Source organism: Anser brachyrhynchus (assembly GCF_964034855.1).
Source record: "Anser brachyrhynchus genome assembly, chromosome: 22".
NCBI classification, from domain to species: Eukaryota; Metazoa; Chordata; class Aves; order Anseriformes; family Anatidae; genus Anser; species Anser brachyrhynchus.
The window spans coordinates 1587478-1598753 of NC_137715.1; the positions used below are offsets into that span (position 1 = coordinate 1587478).

The 11276-nt window shown below is 40.2% G+C and overlaps 1 protein-coding gene across 2 annotated transcripts in view; it reads left to right on the plus strand.

Moving 5' to 3' along the window:
• The window catches only part of ZNF652 (zinc finger protein 652), a 26984-nt gene extending 21026 nt beyond the window's left edge, over window positions 1–5958 (plus strand). For both annotated transcript variants that reach the window (XM_080564976.1, XM_080564975.1), the window contains exons 3-6: window positions 867–1014; window positions 1324–1439; window positions 4208–4352; window positions 4758–5958. In XM_080564976.1, the coding sequence (XP_080421102.1) occupies window positions 867–1014; window positions 1324–1439; window positions 4208–4352; window positions 4758–5272 (924 nt within the window). In that variant the 3' untranslated portion in view covers window positions 5273–5958. The remainder of the gene's footprint in view (window positions 1–866; window positions 1015–1323; window positions 1440–4207; window positions 4353–4757) is intronic.
• The last annotated feature ends 5318 nt before the right edge of the window (window positions 5959–11276 follow it).

An 11276-nucleotide genomic window follows, 5' to 3' on the forward strand; every position in this document is an offset into this window, starting at 1 on the left:
TGGAACCTTCAAAATTGCACAAGGATTTTTATCAAGTCTTTAGCAAGAACTCTGTTGAAAAATGAGAATGTGTGAAAGCCTGTGGATCCTGCTCATCACTGATTTTCTGAATGTTTCACGGTAGTTGTGCGAAGAGGTCAAAACGGTTGCACGTGGTCATTTTAGACCTTCAGTGCTACTGATAAGTATAAATGAAGAGTTAGAACATAAAAGATGAAGGCGGCAACATAAAAGATGAAGGCGGCAACTTGCTTTGCTGTACTGACTGTGTGTACAGACTCTGCATGGCCAACAGCTGCAAGATAGAAGCTGTCCTCTGTACAGAACTAAAAAGGTTACAAAAGGTTCAGAGTGCTCCTGAAAAAGACAGGGCTGGATGGGCAGATGGGGGTTAACAACTAGGTGGTGTTACCCTTCTCCACCTTTGTTGGCTTCTTCCCACACCATGGTTTAGATTACCAGCAGCATCGGTGCCTGTGAAGTCATCATTTTTGTCTTAGGACTCGCTCAGTTCCTTGGAGGCTGCATCCAGCTATGTACGCTGTTGTGTTTTGGAAATAAGGTAGCACAGTGGCTGTGGTGCTCTTTGGGTGGTGTCAAAATGCAGTGTATTAACACCATTTCTAATTGTGCTTGATCAGAATTTCTGGCTTTTCTTAGTGTGTTTGTTTCAACTGTGAAACAGTAAGAGTAGGCTGTAGCGCAGTCTGAGACAATATGCTGACAATAAAATGCTGAGACAGCATTTTGCATTGGTTTGGGTTGCCTTTTGTAATGCAGGAGTAGGACACGTGGCTTAACTCTGCAAACTTGAATCGCTGAATCTTTCTAATTTAAACTTCCTTGTATTTATCCCATTCATTCAGTGCGTTTCCTGTAATAAATCATTCAAGAAGCTCTGGTCCCTCCACGAACATATCAAGATTGTCCACGGATATGCAGAAAAGAAATTCTCTTGTGAGATTTGTGAAAAGAAGTTCTACACTATGGCCCATGTGCGAAAACATATGGTTGGTGAGTTATTGATCGGTGCTTCTGTTGTTTCTGCCTCAAATGTGTCTTTGTGGTTCTTCACTTAGAATTCCTGGTTTTGAGGAGAAAAAAAAAAGCAAATTCAGTTTATCCGTAGCTTAAATGTTCCAATCTGTGGTACTGACAGCAAGCAAAGTGTGTATATACATACGTGTGTACAAACATATATATACTTAAAAGCTGTACAAGAGTAATAATCATTTTCCTTCTCAGTACCGGAGAAGAAATTTTATTCAAAAGCTTAAATGTTTGTGTGGTAGTGACCATCTCTAATGTACTGTTGTGTTGCAGCACACACAAAGGACATGCCGTTTACATGTGAAACCTGTGGAAAATCGTTCAAACGCAGTATGTCTCTCAAAGTACATTCCCTACAGCATTCTGGAGAGAAACCTTTCAGATGTGAGGTGAGGCAGCAACTGTTAATCTGTTTAGATATAAAGATATAAGATATTTATTTTGTTTAACATTCTTGTGTTTAGATATTATATATAAGACATAAAAATAATAACACTGTCAGTAGGGCATATGGGTGGAAACTGAATTGACTAACTTGTAGATGAAGAACAGTTCCATAAAAATTTGGGGAAAATTATTCTCTGTTTGGGGAGCACAGCAGGAGTGCATCTAACAGCAGTTCAAACTGAGATGTATTTGGTTTGCTTTTACTATTGGCTGTCATGTTTTTCTCAGTTAGTACACACTACAGCAAGATTTGACTGCCAGTTTTCCGTCAGTGTTCATAATAAAGCAGTGTCGTGATGTAAATTATGGTAATCCTGTTCATCCCGCCCAGTGACTTGAAACAGACAGAGGTGGCAACAGTGAAAATACATTGCTGCTTGATTTTCACTTGTGAGGAAAAACTATCAGCATCACTGCAAACTGTTACCTCACTGAGATACAAGACTGGTCTAAACTGACATTTCCTAAACTGAGTGTATGTGTTGGAAGGGGGAAGTATCTTGCTAGTGCATTCATGCGTATTTGTGATTTGTAATTTTGCACCTGCCCTCGGGAAGGAGATCTGCATGGTATAGACTTAGCCAGTCATGTGTCTAGGGCAAATAATGTCTCGGTCATGGGATGGGGATGCTTGTGGGTATCACATGAGGGAGGCAGGCCCTGATGTAGAGCCCTTCCTGTTTCCAGGTCGGGTTGGGTGGCTCACCCTGTCCACGAAGTGGAGCACAACTTCAGCGTGATATGGAGTAGTAATGGTGGTATTGCAGCCATAGTCGTCTTGAGGAACTTGTAGGGAAAGAAATTACCTCATGCCAATTAATTAAAGCTGGGAAACTGTCTGCTTTTCTGAAACACAAGCCTGATTTACAGAGCTGCTGTTGGTTTTCCTGTGTGAGCAGAGTCCTCTAGTGGAGGCATGCCGTAATCCAGTAGAGAGATCTGGCAAAGCTGCCAAACCTCCAAGTGATACGTTAAGTGAACTTTTCTGTTGGCATAACTGTGTCCCTCCCTCAGCTTTGCCAACAGCTATGTCAGCTAAAGGCTATGACTGTTCCATGCTTCTTGTCAAGGCTATTGTGGCAGCAGACCTTTTAGCACAGGTCAAATTCTATTCCCATTGAGTAACTTAAATCCTGCATTCGTAGAGTGTGAGGGTCTGTATCCATGCTGATTTCATAGAATCATAGAATGGCTCAGGTTGAAAGGCACCTTAAAGATCATCCAGTTCCAACCCCCCTGCCATGGGCAGGGACGCCTCCCAGCAGATCAGGTTGCCCAGGGCCTCATCTAGCCTGGTTTTGAACACCTCCAGGGATGGGGCATCCACAGCTTCTCTGAGCAATTTGTTCCAGTGCCTTACAGTCACCCTCAGAGTAAACAATTTCCCCCAACCTCTAATCTAAATCTCCCCTCTTTTAGTTTAAAACCATTCCTCCTCGTCCTGTCATTATCTGATTGAGCAAAAAGTTGCTATCCATCTGTTTTATAAGCCCCCTTTAAGCGTTGAAAAGGTGCAACGAAGTCTGCCCGGAGCCTTCTCTTCAGGCTGAACATCCCCAGCTCTCTCAGCCTTCCTTCGTAGGAGAGGTGCTCCAGCCCTCTGATCATCCTCATGGCCCTTCTCTGGACCCACTCTAAGAGATCAACATCCTTGTGCTGGGGCCCCAGACCTGAACTCAGTACTCCAAGCGGGGCCTCACGAGGGCAGAGCAGAGGGGGACGATCACCTGCATCCACCTGCTGGCCACGCCTCTGTTGATGCAGCCCAGGATGCAGTTGGCCTTCTGGGCTGCAAGCGCTCACTGCTGGCTCGTGTCGAGCTTTTCATCCACCAGAACGCCCAAGTCCTTCTCTGCAGGGCTGCTCTCAATGAGTTCTTCTCCCAGCCTGTACTCATGTCTGGGATTGCCCCTACTCAGGTGCAGTACCTTGCACTTAGACTTGTTGAACCTCATTAGGTTCGCATGGGCCCACTTCTCAAGCCTGTCCAGGTCCCCTTAGATGGCATCCCTTCCTTCTGCTGTATTGACTGCACCACTCAGCGTGGTGTCATCTGCAAACTTTCTGAGGGTGCTTTCAGTCCCGCTGTCAATGTCATTGATGAAGATGCTAAATGGTACCAGTCCCAGGACAGACCCCTGAGGGACACCACTCATCACCGGCTTCCACCTGGACATAGAGCCATAACCCACCACTCTCTGGGTGCGACCTTCAGGCCAACTCTTTATCCACTGAATGGTCCACCCATCAAATGCGTATCTCTCCAGTTCATCATGACATCAGAATGTCATGTGGGACCATGTCAAAGGCTTTACAGAAGTCCAGGTGGATGACATCAGTCAGTCTTCCCTTGTCGACTGATGCAGTCGCTCCGTCACAGAAGGCCACCAGATTGGCCAGGCATGATTTGCCCTTGGTGAAGCCATGCTGGCTCTCTCGGATCACTTTTTTGTCTTGCACGTGCCTTGACATTGCTTCCAGGAGGATTTTTTCCACGATCCTCCCAAGCACAGAGGTGAGGCTCACTGGTCTGTAGTTCCCCAGATCCTCCTTTATACCCTTTTTAAAAACGGGAGTGATGTTTCCCTAGTTCAGGGAAGTTCAGGTATTCTGTACTCCTTCACTTAGTACGTTTGAATGCTGTCCTGTGACTGCCTTGCTTTCTGATCTGCGATGCTTGAATATCATGGTTGCTATTCTTCTGTTGCAGAACTGTGATGAGAGGTTTCAGTACAAGTACCAGCTGCGTTCCCACATGAGCATCCACATCGGGCACAAACAGTTCATGTGCCAGTGGTGTGGCAAAGACTTCAACATGAAACAGTACTTTGACGAGCATATGAAAACACACACTGGTAAGAACTTAGCAAAGAAAAGTACAGGGACTTCCAGGACAAAAACATTCCTACTCTTCCATCTGTATTCCATCCCTTGGAACTTGGGATCAAAGCTGTTATCCAGCCTAGAAAATCAGAAAGGAGAGATTAGTATGTTAATTTACGTTAAATCTAAAGAACTGCTTATAGTCCTGTGATTCACTGCTGGGGGAACTGAGAGTTTAGGCCTTATAGAAGGTTTTCTTGTGCATCAAAATCCAAAAAAGAGGATTTCATAAAGACTGAGGACTTCTGTAGAGCAGCTGTCTCTGCTGAACGTAGCAGTCAGAATAGATCTTGTAGTATACAGTTTGTATAAGCATGCTAAAGAAAGTCTTAGAAGATGTTTTGTGCCTAACCAGTTGCCATATCTGTGCTCAATAGGAGAAAAGCCCTTTATCTGTGAAATCTGTGGGAAAAGCTTCACCAGCCGCCCAAACATGAAGAGACATCGCCGAACTCACACAGGGGAGAAGCCCTACCCATGTGATGTGTGTGGCCAGCGATTTCGCTTCTCCAACATGCTCAAGGCACACAAGGAGAAGTGCTTCCGTGTTACCAGCCCTGTGAATGTGTCATCTGCAGTCCAGATTGCGCTGTCCACAGCTTCTCCTGCCACCACAGTCCCTGCTGTAGTAAACACACCCACCACCCCAACTCCACCTATGAACCTGAACCCAGTGAATACACTTCCTCCACGCCCCATTCCCCATCCATACTCACACCTTCACCTACATCCTCATCCTCACCATCCACATCATCTTCCGGTTCCTCCTGTTCCCCATTTACCTCCTCCTCCAGCTCTTTTTAAGAGTGAGCCTTTAAATCACAGAGGTCAGAGTGAGGACAACTTTCTGCGACACTTGGCAGAAAAAAACAGTTCAGCACAGCACCACTAACATCTTGGCTTCCTGACAGTCATTTTCCCATTTTATGCACATGAAAACATGCCCTCATGGAAGTACAGAGGGTTAGCTGATGAGGACTTTTGTCCATCTCTTAGCCCCAGCAGATGATCCTCATTTTTCCTTTGAATTGGTTAGCAAGTGAGGAAATCCTGGTTTGGATCAGCAGTGCTCATTTGAACCTGGGAATCAACAGGACTCAACCCCAATTTGCGTGTGTTTTACTGGTGACTTTTATAAATTTCAGATACTGAAACTTGTGGAATTTTATAATTTCATATCAGCTGATGAGGTATGCTTGCTTTTTATATCCTGGACTTCTCCTCAAAGAGGAGAAAGCCCGGGTTTTCTTTGTACTAATCGGAAAGGCTGTGAGATTAATACAGAGCATTAATTGTATCACTGTGTATTGTAATGGATTCTTTTCAGCTTTTGGTGCCGGCTATGGAGTGAGCCAGCCACGTATCACAGTATATTTGAGCATTATAAAGAAAGACAAAAAAAAATCTTGTTTCTGTAGCTCTCCTAACACACTCTTTATTTTACTACAGAAATTATTTTAGAGTTTTTTGTATAGACCTATTTAGTAGTTTGTTTCTAAAATGAGATGTATTTCAATAAGCGGTGTAATTTTTTCAGTGTAGCTGGACCTATGTTGTATAATAGATAAATTTTTATAATCATTGAAATGTGATTCTTAAAAGATGCATATAGCTTCTATAGTTAAAGTTATTCTTACAACTATACAACTTACAGCAGCAAAATGTGCTTCATAGAAGAACGCAATCCAAGAGGTCTCTGGAAATGTTGCCTCAAAAGTGATGTTGATTTCAGAACTTTACGTAATTTATTTTAGTAGGTTGGTGGGTTGTTTTTTTTTTTTGGGGGGGGGGGGTTGTTTGTTTTGTTGGCTTTTGTTTTTTTTTGGGGGGGGTGGGAATGTTGGGGGGGGTTCTTTGCTTTAAGTTTCCCTTTTTAGAGTTTTTCTTAAGGTTTATTTTTGGACAAGGATGTTGAGATACCATATTCTTCCTACACCGGTTATTGTTTAGTTCAGTCAGAGTCAGGTATGAAATGGGCTAGAGAGAGAGTATCTCAAGTCAGCCAAACATCTTTTCTCTTTATGTGGGAGAGCCAGTTTTAATGGCTGTTCATGGTATGGTTTTAAGCGGGGGATCATATAAAATGCTGCTCTTCAGATTGCGTGTTGGAATTCCTGGAGTTGTTAAGAGAAGGGAATTAAGTGAAATCATAAATGTGGTGTTTCTGACTGATTGTAAAAGTGAGAAGTTTGAATGAGACAGTGGTGTTTCAGTTCCTTTGTTAAGAAAATGCTGGTAGTGTATGTACCATGGGAAGCTCTATCCCATAAATGTAATATGCGTAAAATTATGGGATGATTTCTAGAGGTTGTAGTAATACGTTTGGCAAATCTACGTTTTACAGTTGTAGGATAGGAAACTCTTAATTGTAGGCACGTCACTGTTTCATAATCTTGAGAGGCTATGAGGAGGAAATGACAAGTTTAGTTTGGGAATTGTGGGCTGGAATGCCAAATGTATCTGTTTTAACCCTTGTGTAGCAGTTATTTTTTCAGGTTTGTATGTCTCTTCAACTAAAACTAAACATAGCAGCATTATGCAATCTAGTAAATTGTTGCTACCTTCAATGAAGACAGAGGCCCAAGGCAACGTACTGTAAGTCCTCTTTTCCTTAAAATTCATACTCTCCTGTGCTGCTTTTTAAATTTGTACTCTTCTGAGCTGCTTTTTAAATTAAATCCCACCAAACTATACATCCGGATATTCTCATAGGCAGATGTCTAACTTACTATTCTGCTTACTAATGAACTGGGTTTCTGTGGCTAATGGGATTAATTTTTTTTTAGTTTTCAAGGTTAGCAGAAATGGTGGAAGTTTTTCCTACCATTACTTCCTCAAAGTTACTGCTGTTAAGCTCTGTGTTTTTAAAACACTATATCCTTGGTCTGTTGGGAATTAGCTCCTTAGTTCATGCTTTTCATGATTTTCTACCATCTAATCATTAATGTTGTGGTTTTTTTTCATAACAAGCATAGGAAACTAGGAAACAGGATGGGCAATTTTGGCCCAACAAACCTATTCAGTTTTGAGCTGAAGCCCCTGCCAGCATTTCTGAAAATTAAAACAATGTGTTTTTTAAATGTTTTCTCTATAATATTTATGTACACTCTTATCTTCTAGACAAAAAAGACAGTTATGAAGGTGAATTTACACTCGTGATTATGACTGTTGTATTTACTGTGGCTGGTCCGCCCTAGGGGTTCTATGCATTCCATGTCACATTTGCAACCTATATTTTCTGTTGTTCCACTATTTTGTGGTCAGGCCCATTATTAAATGATTTTTAAATGCTAAAAAAAACCACCACCAAACCTCTTGGTAAATCAGTTGTATTCCGTTTTTGCAAAATGGTTTTCTTCTCAATAAATTTACAGTATTAGGCTGCTATTCAGAATTCCAAGATCTGGGGCAGGTTTTTCTTTCTTTGTTTCTTTCTTGGGGTTTTTGTTTGCTTTTTTCTCTCTTTAGTTCATAGCAATGATACACTTTATAATTTTTTCCTTCCAAGACTTAGGTACTTAGGAGTTCTTTCTGTGGAAGAAGATTAAACTGTTTAACCTGTTTAACTAGGCATCTGTGACAAACATACTGAAAGCTCATAGACTGGTCTAAAAGCGTTACAATCTGGTAGTTTATAAAGTACATATTTTAGAGAAAAAGGGAAATAGATGTTACAGAAGACACAAAATTAAAGGTTGAGATTTGCTGTGGCATTTCACTTCTGCTTAAATTTGCGTAAGTATGCACACCTACAGGGTTTGTGCAACGCTAAGGAATGTATTCAAGTGCATTTACTACTTCTTGCATATGTTGATAAGCTAACAATAATGTTTTATATTAGCTTTACTATAGTTAGTACATTAAGGGGTTGGTTTGTTAAATTAAGGGATTGGTTTGTGTTGCTGAAATGCTTCCCTCAAGAGGAGCAAAGACAAATTACACAAACTTTGGGTTTGGTCTGAATATTTCTGGAAAGTGGGACTAACATCTCTATTTTTTCCAAAGCATCCTACCGCCTAAAGCAAAGTTTTACTAAATCTTTAAAATGAGATTTTTAAGAAGGAGAATTCACCAGAATTAACGCTATCATTGGGAGATAGGCATTCCAAGATGAGCAGTTTAAAGGGCAGTATCTTTTCTAGAGCAATTTAAACCACTAGTCCTTTGGACAGTGCCTTATCCTTAATAAAGGCATAGGCTGTGCGAGGTTGTTTAATCAGTGTGTTATCTAAGATAAATTTAGCTTTTTGGATAAAAGTGTGGTGATTACCTGTTTTGTATTGTCATGCCTGTCTGAATTATTGACTCTCCTTTTTACACAGCTAAGATGCTTCTTAGATGACCTAATTTGTATTGCTGTTGCACATCAAAAGCACCGTCACCCACCTTGTATGGGTGACAACTACATCTTTAATTACGGGCTTTTGAAAGAGTGCTTTAAGCTGAATTCAGGCTCTGTTCACTGGGAGATTAGTTCATATCTTAACAGTGCAGTCCATCTGGATGTTTTTGTCTGTGCCCGGTTGCATCTCTTGAGCATGTTAATAGCAATTTTCAGTTTATTGGAGAGGAGAAGGTAAAACTCACAAGCATGCAGTTTAAAAGATAGTGCTTCCCGTTGACAGATTTAGTCTGTTTTAGCCAAATAAGTGAAAGACCAAGTTCACCTCTGAGCTGAAAAGAGTAGTATTTTTGTAATTTGTTTGATTTGTTGCCTGTTTCTTTGCATTATAATGTACGCAGTGGTGTCACCGTCAGTGGGACTGAGTACCATTTTGTTAGGAGTTTTAGAGAGAGACTGTTGTGCAGAGCTGTTTCTGTGCTTACAAAGATAGTGTTGCAGTGACACTTTTGGTCTGATTATTACTTGTGCAGTATGTAGGCCTTTGAGAAAATGATAAAAACAGTACGCAGTGTGCAAATGAGGCACTTAAGAACACTAAATAATGTCAAATTTGTACTCTTAGGAACTGAGCTCAGGGTTGTAAAATGTTTAAATGGTTATTTTATGGTTTCATATTTCATTTAATTAACAGTATTAAAACAAACAGTAATATATGTCTCCACGATTTATTTACACCCACCAATGAGGAGCATCTCACTTGTAAATTAGAAGTTGGATCAAGTTTCTTTTCTTAAAGTTGGTTTTGGTCTTAAAACTGGGGAGATGTGGCACCTCTGAGAGATGATGGAGGTATATTAAATAAACAGTTTGCCCATTTTCATGCAGAAATGAACCGACAGTTTTTCCAGCCCATTGTGTACTAAACTGTGATTAAGATAGGAGTGATCCTTATTGGAGAACGTGACTTTATTCTTATAGTTTTCCCGCTTCTGAACATTGAGCTCTACTGTTTTTCAGGAGTGAGTATGAAAGTTCTTCAGACCTCTGTCCTTACAGTCTCATCGCTCTCTTTCTTTTTCTTTAATGGGTATATAATTTTTTATTCTTTTGTTTGGTGTAATTTTTATTGCTGAGCAGAAGACTCATGTAAAGTTCAAGCCTGGATGTGATCTTGTGCATCTTGGTTAGAAAAGCATAGAACGGAGGTATGTGTACTTGATATAACCAATAGCCACGTGTCTTTAAAGGATTATATTTGTGTGTTAAAGAAAGTGAGACTGGCACTAGATATTTTGCTGAGTAATTTTAGATATTATGCACTATTTCCCAGAGTTTGTGTGCATGTGGATGAAACGCAGTAATTTTCTTTGAAGATTTAGGGGTGTTCAAAACTGGACTTAATCCAACTTTCACTGTTTTAGCAGACAGAAATAGAAGGCAGTTTTGAAGTAATCTGATACTAATAAGTAGTAGTGTTTGGCAGGCCTTGGAAGGTATAAATTATTTAATTTTTGGATTTAAGCCCATTGAAAGTGCTGAAAAAAAAGTTGTACGGTATATTATATGTGTATTGAAGACATGGCAGAAAAAAATAAAATCCACCCTTATGTAAGGAGAAGTTCAAAAAGAAGGCAAGCACTTCTGTTTCCTTATAGACACTAGAAAAAAGTCTTAAGGTTCCTAGATGTTCTTAATAAAGACTTTCATCCTGGTAGCAACAGGATAATTTTGCAGTTTTTAAGCTTTTAATATAATTCTGAATAAGAAATGAGAATTGCATTATTTTCATAATTATTTCCCAATTCTCCAGTATAATTTCAGACCGAGTTAACCTATTCAAATTTATCCTGGTGCTTAAGAAAGTTTGTTGTGGATTGCAAGGGGTACCCTCTGCTTTCGGAAGTAACCAGTGCTTTTTCAGACAGAGTTGCATTCTTCTGTGTTGTTAGCTGTGCCTATTTAAATGAGGATAAAGATTTGAGAGGGATTTTTTTGGCTTTTTTTTCCATTTTAAAAATTCATCTCTCTCTGTATTTTTGCAAGTAAATCCTCATATTTTCTTGATCTGTTGCTGCCTTTGCAGATTGGAATTAGCAAATACCTTCTGGTGAAATTTCTTTGAATACTGGGAATAGCTGTCTTTGTACTGAGTCATGGCCTGTGTACATACAAATAGTAATGTAGGCCTCTCTGTACTGAGAATTTATGTTACACAAATACTGTAGTCAAATGAAGCTCCCTGAGAACACCAGTTGGTCTAAAAGTATACAGTCTCTTACTTCATTATATTGCTAATTATTTCTTTCATCCATGTCTTGCTGATACCTTTAATTTAGCATGAAAATGGGTTTGTGTGATATGTGGTTGCATTTCTAATTCTTATGCCATTTTTCACAATCTGCGGCTCTTCACCATGTACCGTGGCAAAAGAGCCTTATAATATGCAGTTCAAACACATTTGAAACTGAGAAATTATGTAAAGTTTCCGCCAACAAGGAAATACTGCTTTTGTTTATTTTGTTTGAATTCCCTTCCCTGAAAAACCTGCCAA